The sequence below is a fragment of the Schistocerca cancellata genome, chromosome 10, assembly GCF_023864275.1.
Source record: "Schistocerca cancellata isolate TAMUIC-IGC-003103 chromosome 10, iqSchCanc2.1, whole genome shotgun sequence".
In the NCBI taxonomy this organism is placed as follows: domain Eukaryota; kingdom Metazoa; phylum Arthropoda; class Insecta; order Orthoptera; family Acrididae; genus Schistocerca; species Schistocerca cancellata.
The window spans coordinates 55,406,419-55,422,596 of NC_064635.1; the positions used below are offsets into that span (position 1 = coordinate 55,406,419).

General features: G+C 43.5%; 1 protein-coding gene across 1 annotated transcript in view; it reads right to left on the minus strand.

Moving 5' to 3' along the window:
* The window catches only part of LOC126106629 (uncharacterized), a 90,123-nt gene that overhangs the window by 23,459 nt on the left and 50,486 nt on the right, over nucleotides 1–16,178 (minus strand). Inside the window, exons 3-4 of the mRNA XM_049912985.1 lie at nucleotides 8,814–10,871; nucleotides 684–780 (exon numbers count right to left, since the gene is read on the minus strand). Coding sequence (XP_049768942.1) covers nucleotides 684–780; nucleotides 8,814–10,871 — 2,155 coding nt within the window. The remainder of the gene's footprint in view (nucleotides 1–683; nucleotides 781–8,813; nucleotides 10,872–16,178) is intronic.

Genomic DNA, 16,178 nt, shown 5'->3' on the forward strand with positions numbered 1-16,178 from the left:
GATTTGAAAACCTGAGAGCTTAAAGGTGGAAGACAGGGTAATATGCAAGATGGAGATTACAGCTAAAACACTGTGTTAATAAGGGGTAAAAGCTAAGTGCATTGCATGTAACACAAGTGGGAGGGGGACAGAGAAAAAAAGACAGGTCAGAAAATCAAAGATGTAGGAAACTGAAATGGTATGGTTACTGTGAAGAAGTGCTGAGACAAAAGAAATTAATGTGAATTAAGGCCAGGTGGGTGGTGAGAACTAAGGACATTTTGTAGCCATTTTGTAGCACTAGTTGCCACCTGACGTCACGATTGTCATGCTGTAGAGAATGCTCCACAACATGATATTGTGTGCTGCCAGTGTACACCTATTGCTATGCCCATTCATCTTAACTCCTAACTTAGTGGTTGTCAAGCTGATGTAAAAGGCCGATCACTGTTTATATAGCAGCTGGTGTATGACGTGTCATTTCAAATGTGGGTCTCCCTTTGATAGTAAATGTTTTGCCAGTCACGGGGCTGGTACAGTTGGTGGTAGGAGGGTGCATATGGCAAGGTTCACAGGGATAGGAGCCATAAGGAGGGGAGATGGGTGCAGAAGGAACGAAGTTTTTAGCACCTGTCAGGTACGGTAGTCAGAGAAAGTGTGGATAAGTTACGAGTAACTTAGTTATAATAATTACTTCTACTCACCTTGAAAGGACCATCTTCCTCTGCTTCTCACAAGCAAGTTCTGTAGAAGACCATTGACTCTGTAGTTGTTACTCAAGAGGAGGAGTGACACAGTGTTCTGTGAAGAATAAAGGCACTGTCACCAGTATGCTCAGTTCCTCAAGCATGGTTGTCAATTTGAATATGGTGCCACTAAATATAGATAATAAATTGGCTGATACACATCTTTTCATTTTCTGAAGTGTCAAATGAATTAACAACACCCGTTTCCATTGTTCAAGGATGACCAAAGATAATAGTGACTCCAAAATCTGTATGTCAAAATAGATGAAATAAAACAAAGTCTAGAATTAACAAATTTGTGACTAAGGTGACCCCTCTTTGACAGAAATCTACTGTAGATATCCTGATCGAAAAACCACACACACAATAGTTGGAAGAAAATTGGATAGTAGAAGGGATGTACATAAATGCCATTCAATTTCCTTAACTTACGCTGGTGTAGAATCTTAGAACATATTCTGAGATCAAATGTAATGAGGTATATTGAAGAGAATGAGCTGTTCCATACCAGCTACCTTAGATTCTGAATATATTGATAACATGTTTTCTCACATGACATTCTACAAGCCATGAATTAAGACAGTCAAATAGGTGTGGTATTTCTCGATTTCTGAAAAGCATCTGGTTCAGTACCACATCTGTGCTTATTATGAAAAGTACTATCATATGGGATACTGAACAAAATTTGTGACATGACTGGACTGGGAATTTCTTGGTGTGGGGGTGGGGGGGGGGGCACAGAATGTTATCTTTGATGAAGAGTCATCACAAAAATCTAGAAGTAACTTCAGGTGTGGCCCAGGCAAGTGTGTAAGGACCCTTGCTACTCACATTGTATGTTAATCGTCCTGCAGACAATACTAATAGTAACTCCAGACTTTTCACACATGATTAAGTTGTCTGTAATCAAGTACTGTCTGAAAAAAGCTGCACAGATATTTAGTCAGATATTGATAAGATTTCAAAGAGGTGCAAAGATTTGCAACTTGCTTTAAATGTTCAAAAATTTAAAGTTGTGTGCTTTGTGAAAAAAACATAGTGTACTATGAGTACAGTATCAAGCTACATTTGGAAATGGTTATCGTGTACAAATACCTGGTTATAACACTTTTTGGGGATATGAAATGGTACAACCATGTAAATTCAGTCATAGTTAAACAGGTGGCAAATTTCAGTTCATTGGCAGAATAATAGGGAAATGCAACCAGCTTGCCAGGGAGACTGCTTACAAATCACTTGTGCAACCCATCATAGAATTTTGCTCAAGTGTATGGGTCTCAAACCAAATAGGACTAACAAGGGATATTGAACACATGCAGAGAAAGGCAGCATGAATGGTCACAGGTTTGTTTTACCTGTGGGATAGTGTCACAGAGATTCTGAAGAAACTGAATGGCAGACACTTCAAGATAGATGCAAGACAACCTACTTAAAAAGTTTCAAAAACCAGCTTTAAAAGATGACTATGAATATGCTACAACCCCCTACATATCACTTCAGTAGGGATGTGAGGACAAGAATAAGTTAATTACTGCATACACATAAGCACTTAAAAAGTCATTCTTCTCACACACCATACATGACTGGTACAGTACTGCCTTGCACTTCATAGTGGTTTTCAGAGTATGGATGTAGATTTATGAGGGTCAGCTTGGCGTCACATCCCTGTCAGTAACTTTTGGAATCTCACTAACTTTCTTCCTGCATATCTCACAGTTGTCTGCACTGTAAAATGTGCTTATTCAGGCTTTTAGCAGGAGATCACTTTAATGTGAGTGGAAAGTGTAGCAGGTGATTGGTAGGCAACAGTGAACTGGTAGCTTGTACCCAGTGGCACCAAGTATAGTGCTGACACAGGGCATACAGTAGGCTGCTTGAACATGTCAAGATATTATAGATCAGGCAGATTACTGGAGACTGTCTTTCTTTGATGATGATGATGAGCGTTTGGCGTCATTGGCCGGGAGGCCCCTCGCGGGGCAGGTCCGGCCGCCTTGGCGCAGGTCTTATTACATTCGGCGCCACATTGGGCGACCTGCACGCCGGATGGGGATGAAATGATGATGAACACAACACAACACCCAGTCCCTGAGCGGAGAAAATCTCCGACCCAGCCGGGAATCGAACCCGGGCCCGGAGGACGGCAATCCGTCACGCTGACCACTCAGCTACTGGGGCGGACCATTCTTTGATGATGTCATTAGAAAGAACATAGGCTGAAAAAATTTAGATATACACAACGTGACAAAGAATATGAAGCACCCAGTGCAATAGGAATGAAATGAAAATTCTTGGTTGATAGAGTATCTGACATTACTTCATTAATTACACAAATGAGTCAATTTTATAAAGAACTCGGTGGTACAATCCTCATTATCAGTAGGATGTTGCACCCGCTCCGTCTTGGACACTTGCACAGATTACGTATAGGGAGGGAGTCAAAGACGCTCTATCCTCTCCTGAGGCAAACTGGCCTACAACTGTTGTAACTGGTTCTCAATATCCTGGATACCGATACTGGGATGGAGTAATCGTCCAAGTTGTCCCGTGCCAGTTCTATAGGGGGCAGATCTGGGGATCTTCCTGGCCACATGAGTAGCTCAACATCAAGCAGACAGATTATAGAGATATGTGCTATACATGAATGAGCATTGCTCTGTTGAAAAATGGAACCACAATACTGTCACACGAGAGCTAAGATGTGAGGACACACTGTGCCAGTGACGTACTGTTGTGACGTCAGCATTCCCGTAGCCACTGTTGGTCATGACCTGCAGTCGTATTCAAAGTCTCCCCACACTGCAATACAAGGAGCAACACTGCTGTGCCTGTCTAAAATACTGGAAGACTGGGACCACCATACTCACCGATGACAGTCATCTGGGGTGGTGCAGAACTGTGATTCATCGCTGAACACAATGTGGTGCCATACATCAGCTGCCCGTGAAAATCTCCTCGGGTTTGCTGTGGGATACTAAAATCAACTCAATTCGATATTTTGGTAATCCAACTGGTTGCCATCTTCAGGAGAATGCTGCTTTTGTGGATGAGTCCCACTGAGTCTCAGCGGGACTCATCAGCAGAAGCAGCATTCTCCTGAAGATGGCAACCAGTCGAATCACCAAAATACCGAATCGAGTTGATTTTAGGATCCTGCAGCAAACCCAATGAGACTTGCAAGATTTATTATGCCAGGAAAGCCTACAATGTCACATCAGCTGCCCATGCTTCCCAATCATGCCACTGTCTACAAGCAGCCATTTGAGTTTTCATGTTAACAGCAGCCAGTAGTACGATTCCCTAGTCTAGCTGTGCCATTTTCCAACTTAAGGGAGGGAGGGGTGACACACAATGTTACAAGGAGTCCATTACTTATTCTCAGGCGGCAGGCAAAGGTGTGAAGGAGTTACAAAGTGCTCGGAGCACAATACGGTGATCGTCCCTCATGGTTGTCAGACTCGTTCAATTGAAACCTGGATGACGAGTACATCTGTTCCCAAGCTCCCACACAGTACAGCCCACTGTCACATAAGAATGCCCAAAAGTGGATATAGCATGATTCAACTACTCAGCCAAATGGAGACCCAGAAAGAGGCCCCTTTCAAACTCTGACAGGTGCTGATAACGTTGTCTCACATGAGTAAGTGGCATCTCCATGTTCTTCATAGAGATCACTATATCTCAACCTGCTCACACCCTTCTATATCATACCAGGAATGGTAACAACATAAAATGTGTACAACACTATTGCATTCTGGTGGCCGTTCTATCTATCAGAGGGAACTGCAACTCTAATTATTTATGTACCCATCAATAGTGAGTACATGAACAAAGTTACATTGACATCCAACCATGTCTTCTGGGTGCTTTAATTCGTTTGTTATTTTTATTTTTATTTACACGTCAAGTTCCGTAGGACCAAATTGAGGAGCAAATCTCCAAGCTCGTGGATCATGTCAGTACATGAAATGACAACAAAAAAGTAATAACAGATAAAAATAAATGTTCATGAACCCAAAAAAAGTCAGTCCATGAGTTTAAGTAAATACAATCAACAATCAGCTTAATTTTTCAAGGAACTCTTCGACAGAATAGAAGGAGTGACCTGTAAGGGAACTCTTCAGTTTTGATTTGAAAGCACATGGATTACTGCTAAGATTTTTGAATTCGAGTGGTAGCTTATTGAAAACAGATGCAGTAGTATACTGCGCACCATTTTGCACAAGAGTTAAGGAAGTCCAATCCAAATGCAGGTTTGACTTCTGCCGAGTATTAACTGAGTGAAAGTTGCTTATTCTTGGGAATAAGCTAATATTGTTAACAAGAAATGACAGAAAGGAATATATATATATATATTGAGAGGCCAATGTCTAAATACCCAGACTCACGAACAGGGGTCGACAAGAGGTTTGTGAACTTCTTCCTTCTAGATGAATGTAGATCACTCTCGCATGGAATCCCTTCTCCTGGAGTTGAGGTGGTGCCTGATATCTATGCTCCAGACATTTTACATATCCAAGCTGTACTCCCTTGTCTTATCATCTCTTGATTCTCATAGTGGAAGTCATCATAGTCCCAGTGGAGTTCCATTCAGCTCCAACGATCTGTGTCTTATGCTCCAAGATAGTTTCTTCTAGTCCTACCACCAGCATCACTTATTTTGAGGCTCACTTCTTCAAAGTACAGAATATTCCATTCACTCTCAGGGATAAGCTACAGTTGAAACTACGGTGCATCAAGAAGGAAGGCATTCTCACCACAGTCATGAACAGTCTGCACAACTCCTATGAGTCATATGGAAAATCCACATGGGTCACTTCGAATTTACAGTGACCTTAAGGTTACACTTAACACACAGCCTGTCACTAATGCCTACCCAATTCCAAAAGTAGATGACATAATGGCACCACTCGCAGGTGGCAGTATTTTTGCCAAGATTGATTTGTGGGATGCTTACCTTCAGCACCCAATGGATGAGGCATCACAGAGAATTCTAGTCATTAACACACTGTTTGGACTATTCCAATACAACAGCTTCTTTTTGCCATTGCCAGTTCTCCAATTATTTTTCAGTTGTACTTGGAACAGCTAACATGGGATGTATCTGGCACAGCAAAGTAACTTTATGACATTCTAATCACTGGCAAAAGCTCCTAGGAGCTGGCGGTCGACCTTTATGACCTTTTTGTTGTTCTTCAACAAGTCAGTCTTAAGTGTTGCAGATTAATGTCATTTTATTGTCCCTCAGGTGGCCTATCTCGGTCACATTACCAGTGCTTCAGGAATATGACCTATACCACAGTATGTTCAAGCCTTAAAGCAACTTTCAGTCTCAAAGGACTTTGTGTAACTATGATCTGTGCTTGGACAACTTAATAATTAGCGCAACATGCTGGTGTCATAGCAGAACTGCTCCATTGGTTCTTATACAAAAATGTGAAGTGGAATTGGACACCCACCTGTGATAAAGCCTTCTGAGATGTCAAACAAGCCCTGCTCCAGCCAACAAGCCTCTGACCTAAGAGCCATCAAAACCACTAATTGCAGTAGTTGATGCTACTGATTACAGTTTGAACACAGTGTTATCACATGCAGTAGATATGTGGAACATCTAATTGCATTCATATCCAAAGCTCTGACACATGCTCAATATAATTCCAGTCAAACAGTAAACAAGGCCCTGGCTATTGTGTTCACAACCCACAAATTCCACAGCACGTGTTCAATGTTTCACATTCTTGACAGACCATAAACTTCTTTCACTGTTATTCATGGCAGACTCCAATGTTGTGACCAAATTGGTGCATCACCTTCCGCTATGGGCATTGTTTTTGTCTAGCTGCTCATATGACATCAGACACTGCTCGACAGCTCAACATGCCAATGCTGAAATTACCTCCAGGTTACTTCATCTGGTGCAATGAGGAGGGCTGCCAGATTGGAAACAATTGGATCATCTGGAAGTCCTAGCATTCTGGCATAGGTGCGATGAGTTCTCCACCCATGAATGGAGTCCTCTTGTTGCAAGGAGGAAAGGGACACACTCACATTGAGATCCTATCTGCCCATTGTCACTGCATCCTGTCCCATACATCTGGGTCATTGGGGAATAGTGCCCATGTAGAGGCTGGCCATCAAAATGTGTATTGGCAAGGGATCAATGCCAATAATGCCAACTTGATGGCAACATGCGAGACATGTTAAAGCAAGCAGGAACAGATATTTCCCTTGCCTGGTTGCTTCAGTGCCCTGGTCATGACTCCCTTTAGACTCTAAAGGCCCCTCTTTGGTTATTCATAGTTTATCTGTTTGGTGCAGGAACCAGATTCCCCCATGTTTTTTGGATGTCTTCAATGTACTCAGCAGAGATAGTCTAGCTTCTTGCATGGTTCTTCTCCAGAGAAAGTCTCCCAGAAATCATTGTTACTGACAAGAAGCTCTGTTCTCATGTTTAAAAAATTTACTGTTTTTGTTCGTCCAATGACATCGCTCTAGTGTACACAGCACTTTTCATCCAGCATCTGATGGATTAGTGGAACATTTTTTTCACACATTCAAGTCATAGTTAACAAAGTTGAACTGCCACAATGATATAGATGAAACACTTACTCTGTTTTTCGCATCTTACTGTTCCAACTCTTAGGACAGCATCAGTCTCGCCAAAAAGCCCCATGGATGGCAGCACTGGTCCAAACTCTACATCCTGCATCCTATAAGAACTCTGTCTCTCCATCTGCAGTCCCAAAGCCACCATTATTCCGTTGAAGATGACGACTGGCAGTTGGTTCCTCCAATAATCGTCGCCAATGGGCCTCTGCAGTTGTCATCCATTTACTAGGACAGGCTAAGGTGAAAGTACAAACACCTACATAATGGCTTCATTTGACACCAGTATGTCGACCAGGCGAGCTCATGGAAAACAGCAATGCCTCCTATCAGTGAATTGTCTTGATCCTTTGTTCCAGATTCGGACATCCCCCGTCCTGGGACCTTGTACAACACAGCACAACTGTAAGGACAATCCATCTACAGTCCAGACACCAACACCAATAGACATCTATATCAGCCAACAGGGTTCACCAGTTCCACGAGTGGGCAATGGAGTCTCCAGGTTCCGTAGATACTGACGTGTCATACCATTTCGTCCTTCCAAGATGGGGGGTGGGGAGCGGGGGGGAGGGGGGGGGGGGGCAAGGAGGACTGTATGCCCAACAGACCAGTAACCGTTCTCACACCAGTGGCGTACCAGCAGCTTAACCTCAAAGGGATTACGTCAGCAGATGACAGAGCTTGAATCATTGAATCATGCATGCTGCCTAGGGCAGCAGATGGCAGTGAACGCACCACCAGAAGTTGTTGGCCTGTAGACCCATTTGCCTCTGTGAGCCACATTTTCATAAATAATTCCTTTAGTATCTTGACACAACTTGGGTATTTAGGAGGTGCAAAGCTGCTCTGAGGCATCTTGCATTGAGTTCAGGACCAGGAATTGACCGTACCCACAGTTCTTGAATCAGAGTCGATCAGGGCCTTCATTACATACAACATCCTGCTGCACCAGCCACTGTCGATTGAAAGAGCTGTCAGTATCTGCCTTCACCATCACCAGCACTTGAACTTTGTCCAGCCATCGCACTTCACTATGTTATTTTGTTCTACTTCCAAGTGAATATTTAATATAATGTTTCATCATTATGACTTATGGCATTCAGCACAAACTCTAACTGTTAATCATGAACTTTCCAAAACCATTGTAGTGATTAATTTTTCTCCAACGAAGGTGAATTTTCATTTATGTACTTTTAAATAAAACTGTTCTACGTTGTTTGCCTGTGCTGTGTACTCATTGTGCCTCAACTGGTGCAAGGCTTAACACTATGGAATATTTCTAAGAAATCTACCATCAAATCATGAGTTACTAAGCAAATGTAAACCAGTAATAGCATGATAAAAATTCTGTCATTACGAAAGGTGGGTGGTTACATTCATTTCTGAAAACCTTGAAAAATAAATAAATAAATAAATATCATGAGGGTAACGTAAAACTTTCTTTTTGAACATTTTATTTTGTACAGTGATGGTACATACCTGAATGTTGACCAACTGGTTCAGATCAGCACCAGCCTGTAGCAGAGTTTCCACTGTGTCCCAGTGGCCCCTGTTAGCTGCATACTGCAGTGGTGTCCAGTGTAGGAGACCATCCTCCTTTGCCAGAGCTGCCTTTATCTTCTGGCACAAGAGTCGCAGCAGTGATGATTCGACTCCTTTGGCAGCTGCGAGGTGAAGTGCATTGCGCCCCCAAATGTCCCTCTCTTCCAGACCCACACCCGCCTGCAGCAACGCTCTCACTCTTCTCTCATCACCATCTAGCAACAAACTTAGCAGGTGTCGTCCCCGACTCGCCATGCGGTCAAACACCTCCACAAAAAACTCCAAGTTCCTCCCCGACTGAGCAGTACTGTACACTGCTGCACAGGCCTTTTGGCTGGCATCTGAGAAACACCACTTTGCGAGGAAATATTCGGCAAATGTCCTATGCTCGAACAGCAATTTCTCGCCGGTCAGCTGATGCACTATTCCAGCTTTTACAAAACTGTCACCCCCAGACGACTGTATAAGTGACTGAAGGATTTCTTTGTTTCGCACCAGAAGTAATCCTGCTAAACGCTTGAGCTTGGCCTCGTGGCACCTCCATAACATTTTCACTTCCTTCCTCTTTCCAGGGTCAGACAACTTGTCCCCAAAGTTTTCTACATACAGTTTTCCAAACTTGTAGTGGAAAAAGACTTCACAAAAGGCTACAGTGTCATGTGACTCTGTTCCGACCTCCATCAGGTCCCTGTACATTTCAGCATACAGTGGGATTCTCAGTAGATTCTTGAGTGGTGTCGCTAAGCCGTCGAATCTCCATCTGAGCGCTCTAGGTCGAAACCTGCCAAGGTATTTCTGGAGTTGGCTATCACTGAAAGCGGGGAGCAAGTGCACCAGTGATCCCAGATGATCTTCCAACAACCTTGCAGCAGCCGGCCGTGTCGTCACCACCAGTTTGCCTCGGCTGGGTGATAGAAGCCTCAGAGCTTGAAGAAACACCTCTGCATAGTCTGGACACACTTCCTCGAAGTTATCCACTAGACACACCATGTTTTTGTAATTCTGAAGACAGTGCTGGAGCAAGTTGAACTCAAGCTCAGCCAGTTCCCCTTCATTGAACATCACACTCTGCAGGAAAAGTCCCCTGACTTCCTCAGCACTCATATGCTTCTCAAACTTTTCGTAGCATTCTCTCAGATCTATCTGTACAACCCAGCTGCTTGGGTTATTTTGTTTCACTTCTGTAGCTAGATGCAACAGCATTGTTGACTTGCCAATCCCAGGTCTGCCTTCGACAATTATCTTGTTATTGAAAGCATCCAGTGCTTCCAGGAGCTGTACTGTCTGCTCTCTGACATAGTGTCGGACCCTACCACTTCCAGCAAGGAAGTACTGTACATTCCACCCACGTTCAGTGTGCTTTACTGCAAACATATGTAGCCCTTTGTATTTTCTGCATATCCTTTCAAGGGCGATAATATCAATACTTTCAGTTTTAGCCAAAATGGGCACTGACATGTGCAAAGCAAGGTATTTCTCCAATTCCCCAAGGGTGCACACTTTGTAATTCTTCATAAGGTAGCCCAGTTTCTCTAAAAGTATCCGACAGGTACTATTATCTGCAATACATACATCTCTCACAGCCAGGGATGAGAAGAATTCGTCCTTCACGTACTGTTGTGTAACCAACTGCCTTGGCACATAGTTTTCTGATAGGGGCTCGAATGTTTGGCCCAGCTTCACACAGCCCGAGTTCCTTGCGAGTGCGATCAAGCAGGATAACCTGTGTTTGAGCAGGTTCTGGAGCTCTGCTGTATTCGACACAAGCTCGCCTAGCTGGCATTTACGCTTAGCCCCATTGAGCCTGATTTTTGTAAGCATGAGATCGTCCCAGCTCTCATCGCTGACGTCGCCACACCAGAATGAGTCCTTGAAAGATGCCTCTTCTCTCATTGACACAACAATCAGACGACGGCCATCTTGTAGGTGCACTCTCATCTTGTTAAGCAAGTTAAGGCATTGTCTTCTTTCCTCTTGATCATCGTCTACGAGAACCTAGATAACATGGACATAAAAATCATTAGAATATATATAGCGAGTGTACTAAATAATATCATCACCATAGTAAAACCACTTCAAGCTCAGTACTAGTAAGCTACACACTAACATTTTCTTTTGGTTTCCTCCTGTATTCAGGGTCATATTCCATCTGTCATAACATACACTTGTTCACCTCTGACATGTGAAATGTGCGAGGTCTACCAACTGTCCCTTGTCCTTGTGATGATCCTTAGTCTGTAAGCAGCTGTAAGGACCTGCAGAGCATTTATTCAGTTAGAATGCAGCATTGAGGATGTCGTTTGCAATACTCCATATGGGCCTCTCGGTTTACCATTGTTGCGTAACACGTTACTACTGTGCATCAACTGGAAGAAGCCATTCCAGGATTGCACATTTCCCTTGGTGTTGTCCACATGTAAGATTCTGCATCAGAAGGGAGAAGTGTGAAAGTAAATTGTCACACCACATTTTAAGTTTCCATTACTGACAGCCTTCTCTTCTCTGTGGATAAGTATCGATTTCTTGTACATTGTTAAGCAGACAAAGTGTGCCCGTAGAACATCGAATCAAAACATCTTTTAGCTGTCTAAATTTCCAATTGCTATTTTATTTGAGCAAACAGTTGTGTTGTCTTCGTCATCATTTCATCCCCATCCAGTGCGCAGGTCGCCCAATGTGGCGTCGAATGTAATAAGACCTGCACCAAGGTGACATAAGGCCACAGCACCACACCGAGTTTGATTATGGAATATAGGTTTTTGTTGCAAAAAGATCCGGGAATAATGTGGTATATCGGTATCCTGAATGAAACCAAGCAGTTTTACAAAAAAATGTGTTGCAATACTTTTTGAACACATCTTGTATAACGAATAGTCAAATACAAACAAGCCAGATGGAAAAAAATAAACTGTTTACTGTTTCAAAAGTAATCGTCATAACTATTAATAATTAATCTCACTGTAAGTCAAGGCAGTCAATGCTTTCATAGAGAAATGTTTGGGGTTGGCTATGGAACGATGATTATACCAAGGCAAGCATCTCTTTGTCTGAAGCAACTTGACAAGACTCCAAAAATTTGGAAATCGTATGGAGACAGATACGGACTGTATGGAAGTTGTATAAGGCCTTTCCAGCGAAACGCCTACAGTGTAGTCGCAACATCATTTGCAACAAGTGAGCAGGAATTATCCCTCAACACAATAATGCCGTCCATCGACTAGCTGCTCATCGACTTTCTGGGACAAGCCACCACAATCAACGCACAGCGGTGCGTGGACACTTTGCAGAAACTGAAGTGCGCCATCAAGTCCAAATGCCTAGGAATGTTGACAGATAGCAGCCATCATTCTGTTGCAGGATAAATGTCTGTCCAGTTGTTGTCAAGGCTGTTTCAGCTAGGCTGTTGAAGTCTCGCTAGGAAGCCCTTAAACAACCTCTATACAGTCCCCATCCCTCACCATGCGGTTTCCATATTTTTGGAGCCTGAAGAAAGACATTTGCGGCCGTCGATTTGCTTTGGACGAAGAGGGACACGCCAGGATACAATCATGGTTCCCTAGGCAAAAGCAGACATTTTCCTGTGAAGGTTCAAATGGCTGTAAGCACTATGGGACTTAACATTGGAGGTCATCAGTCCCCTCGACTTAGAACTACTTAAACCGAACTAACCTAAGTGTGGTGTCACTGCCAGACACCACACTTGCTAGGTGGCAGCCTTTAAATCGGCCGCGGTCCGTTAGTATACGTCGGACCCGCGTGTCGCCACTGTCAGTGATTGCAGACCGAGCGCCGCCACACGGCAGGTCTAGAGACACTTCCTAGCACTCGCCCCAGTTGTACAGCCGACTTTGCTAGAGATGGTTCACTGACAAATTACGCTCTCATTTGCCGAGACGATAGTTAGCATAGCCTTCCGCTACGTCATTTGCTACGACCTAGCAAGGCGCGATTATCATTTGCTATTTATCTTGTGATGCATGTACCGTCAGACCGATGTTCACCAATTATGGATTAAAGTTAAATATTCCAGAAGCTACGTACTTTTCTTCCTACTATAAATTCCTATAACTGTTCCAGACCTCACGCCAGCCTGCGTGAGCTTAGACGCGTGCCTTTCGGCCTCCCGTCCTAGTGGATTGGCTGTCTTGCCAGTCCACAACACTAAGGACATCACACACATCCATGCTCGAGGCAGGATTCGAACCTGCGACCATAGCAGCAGCGCGGTTCTGGACTGAAGCGCCTAGAACCGGTCGGACACAGCGGCCGGCTGCCGTGAAGGCACTGACCATATTGTCTCACATTGGGAAAAATGTATTAACCGTTATGGCGACCACTTTTGAAACAATTGACAATTAACTTATTTTTTTCCATCTCTCTAGTTTTCATTTGACAGCCCCTTATAGAAGCAAGGTATCAGGTTTGTCTAATGTGTTAGCAAGAACTGTTGGTGACAGTCTTAGATATACTAACACTTCTTGCGTGAATTAACGGGCGCTGTTTATTATCAGTTTCTGCTTGACAGATCACCCATGCTATTGAAGAATGTCATCCTTGTAGAAATACGACATATGTGGTTTACGCAGGAAGGGGTACCACTCCATCTTCTATGTGTCATAAGACGGTACTTAACACAAAAGTTCGATGGACAACGGACTGTTAATAAGGTCTCGTAAAATGGTCTCCAGGTTCACGTGACCAAGAATACCATACTTTTCTGGCCGTGGAAACATTCAAAAGTATTAGTGCGTTTCAGACTCATCAACAACACGCAAAGATTACAGAGGAGCACGTGACAAAATCTGAAGTCAGCTACAAGTTCGCTAGAGTTCATGATCCTTTGATAAAGACAGCTGAATGATGTCTAAGACTGAGTGACAACCCTGTTGAGCATTTCCTGTGGTGTTAACAGCTAACTAACAGAGAACAGAATAGCCTGTACCTCAACAAGTACAGGGTTATTACAAATGATTGAAGCGATTTCACAGCTCTACAATAACTTTATTATTTGAGACATTTTCAAAATGATTTGCACACACATACAAAAACTCAAAAAGTTTTTTTAGGCATTCACAAATGTTCGATACGTGCCCCTTTAGTGATTCGGCAGACATCAAGCCGATAATCAAGTTCCTCCCACACTCGGCGCAGCATGTCCCCATCAATGAGTTCGAAAGCATCGCTGATGCGAGCTCGCAGTTCTGGCACGTTTCTCGGTAGAGGAGGTTTAAACACTGAATCTTTCACATAACACCACAGAAAGAAATCGCATGGGGTTAAGTCGGGAGAGCGTGGAGGCCATGACATGAATTGCTCATCATGATCTCCACCACGACCGATCCATCGGTTTTCCAATCTCCTGTTTAAGAAATGCCGAACATCATTATGGAAGTGCGGTGGAGCACCATCCTGTTGAAAGATGAAGTCGGCGCTGTCGGTATCCAGTTGTGGCATGAGCCAATTTTCCGCGGGCTACGCGTGAAACTTGCCCGCACGCGTTCAACCGTTTCTTCGCTCACTGCAGGCCGACCCGTTGATTTCCCCTTACAGAGGCATCCAGAAGCTTTAAACTGCGCATACCATCGCCGAATGGAGTTAGCAGTTGTTGGATCTTTGTTGAACTTCGTCCTGAAGTGTCGTCGCACTGTTATGACTGACTGATGTGAGTGCATTTCAAGCACGACATACGCTTTCTCGGCTCCTGTCGCCATTTTGTCTCACTGCGCTCTCGAGCGATGTGACGGCAGAAACCTGAAGTGCGGCTTGTGCCGAACAAAACTTTATGAGTTTTTCTACGTATCTGTAGTGTGTCGTGACCATATGTCAATGAATGGAGCTACAGTGAATTTATGAAATCGCTTCAATCATTTATAATAGCCCTGTATTTCTTTCTGAACATATGTTTGTTGACATTTTTTGCTACATTTGACGTGTACAGTTCCCTTTAAGAACATGGGACACATCGTTTTTTCTTAAACCTGTATTTGAGTTTACGTGGAAAAATATTATTAGGGGCAAGATACCTCTTGCACCCTTAGAGGTCGGATGGGACTGAGAAGGAGCGCTATCTAAAAATAATCGGAAACGAACTACATTGCTGTCGTTTAGCATGAAAAGTACGAGACTATGCACTCTAAGACAAAAAAAGAAAGAACGCATTACAAACGAATTATCCGAACGGTGCGGAAATCGGTAGATGTGATGTACATGAATAAACTAGTGTCGTGTCCTGGCATATGTGGGAGAGGGAGAAAAGGGGTTACTAGTCAGTCTGCGCTCCCGAGCGGTACAGAGCAGAAGGCAGAACAATAATTCACAGAGAAGGCATTTTATTGTTTTCTTCTATCTGAGCCAACACTGGTACAGGCATTTACTAGAAATGCAAGCGGTGAGACTTGGTAGGGAACTCGTGGTGGAGACTATTTGGCAAACAGGGTTTTGAAATAGTTGTTTATTCCAAACAGGGCTAACTAATACACCGGAGGCTAGTTCTAGGGTTAGAAAAAGTATGAATAACACTGTTACAACAGAAGCCAGTGCAGAAGTCCCAGGAGTGGATCCTAACCACAGTAGCAAACACTAGCAGCATCTTAAGGCAACAACTGAGTTGCAAAACAAAACATACTGAATGTGACACTGTTCACTGAGGCACTCAGAGAGAGAGAGAGAGAGAGAGAGAGAGAGAGAGAGCGAACGCAGACTTAACGCTGAGCTGGACCGAGGCTGGAGTCGACGGACGCGGATTCGGCTCCCAGATCGTCTGACTGAGAACTCTGCCAAAATGCGGAATCTAGGGGTTTTAAAGAGTCGCGTGGGGCACTGTTTTTCCCACCCAGCGAATCCCGCAGGTCTCTTGCAGGCGCCTGCCAATCACGGTTTAGTTAGGTCCTCTCTACTGCTCCTGAGGCGGAGATGTTAATGCAGTTGCACTAAGTCCGTATTTGGTATCAACACTGTTCAGCTGAAAGCTAAACGTAACTGCTCTAATAAATAAGGCTTGCAACATTATTATTATTATTTCTTTACTTTCTCAGACGTTAATTCTGGTTAAAAATGGGAAGTGACGCGGACCTTGATCAAGCGTCACTTCCTTTTAACTGTACGGTAAATGTTATATTGCATTTAGGAACTTTCGGGTAATTGAACATGTATCAATAATTACGGATTAATGTAATTGTATATATAAGTTTGGATGCAGCTGTATTGTATTGATGTACTGGTGGATATTGTGTGGTATGACTCCTGTAGTTGATAGTATAATTGGTATAATGTCAACTTTATCCTGATGCCACATGTCCTTGA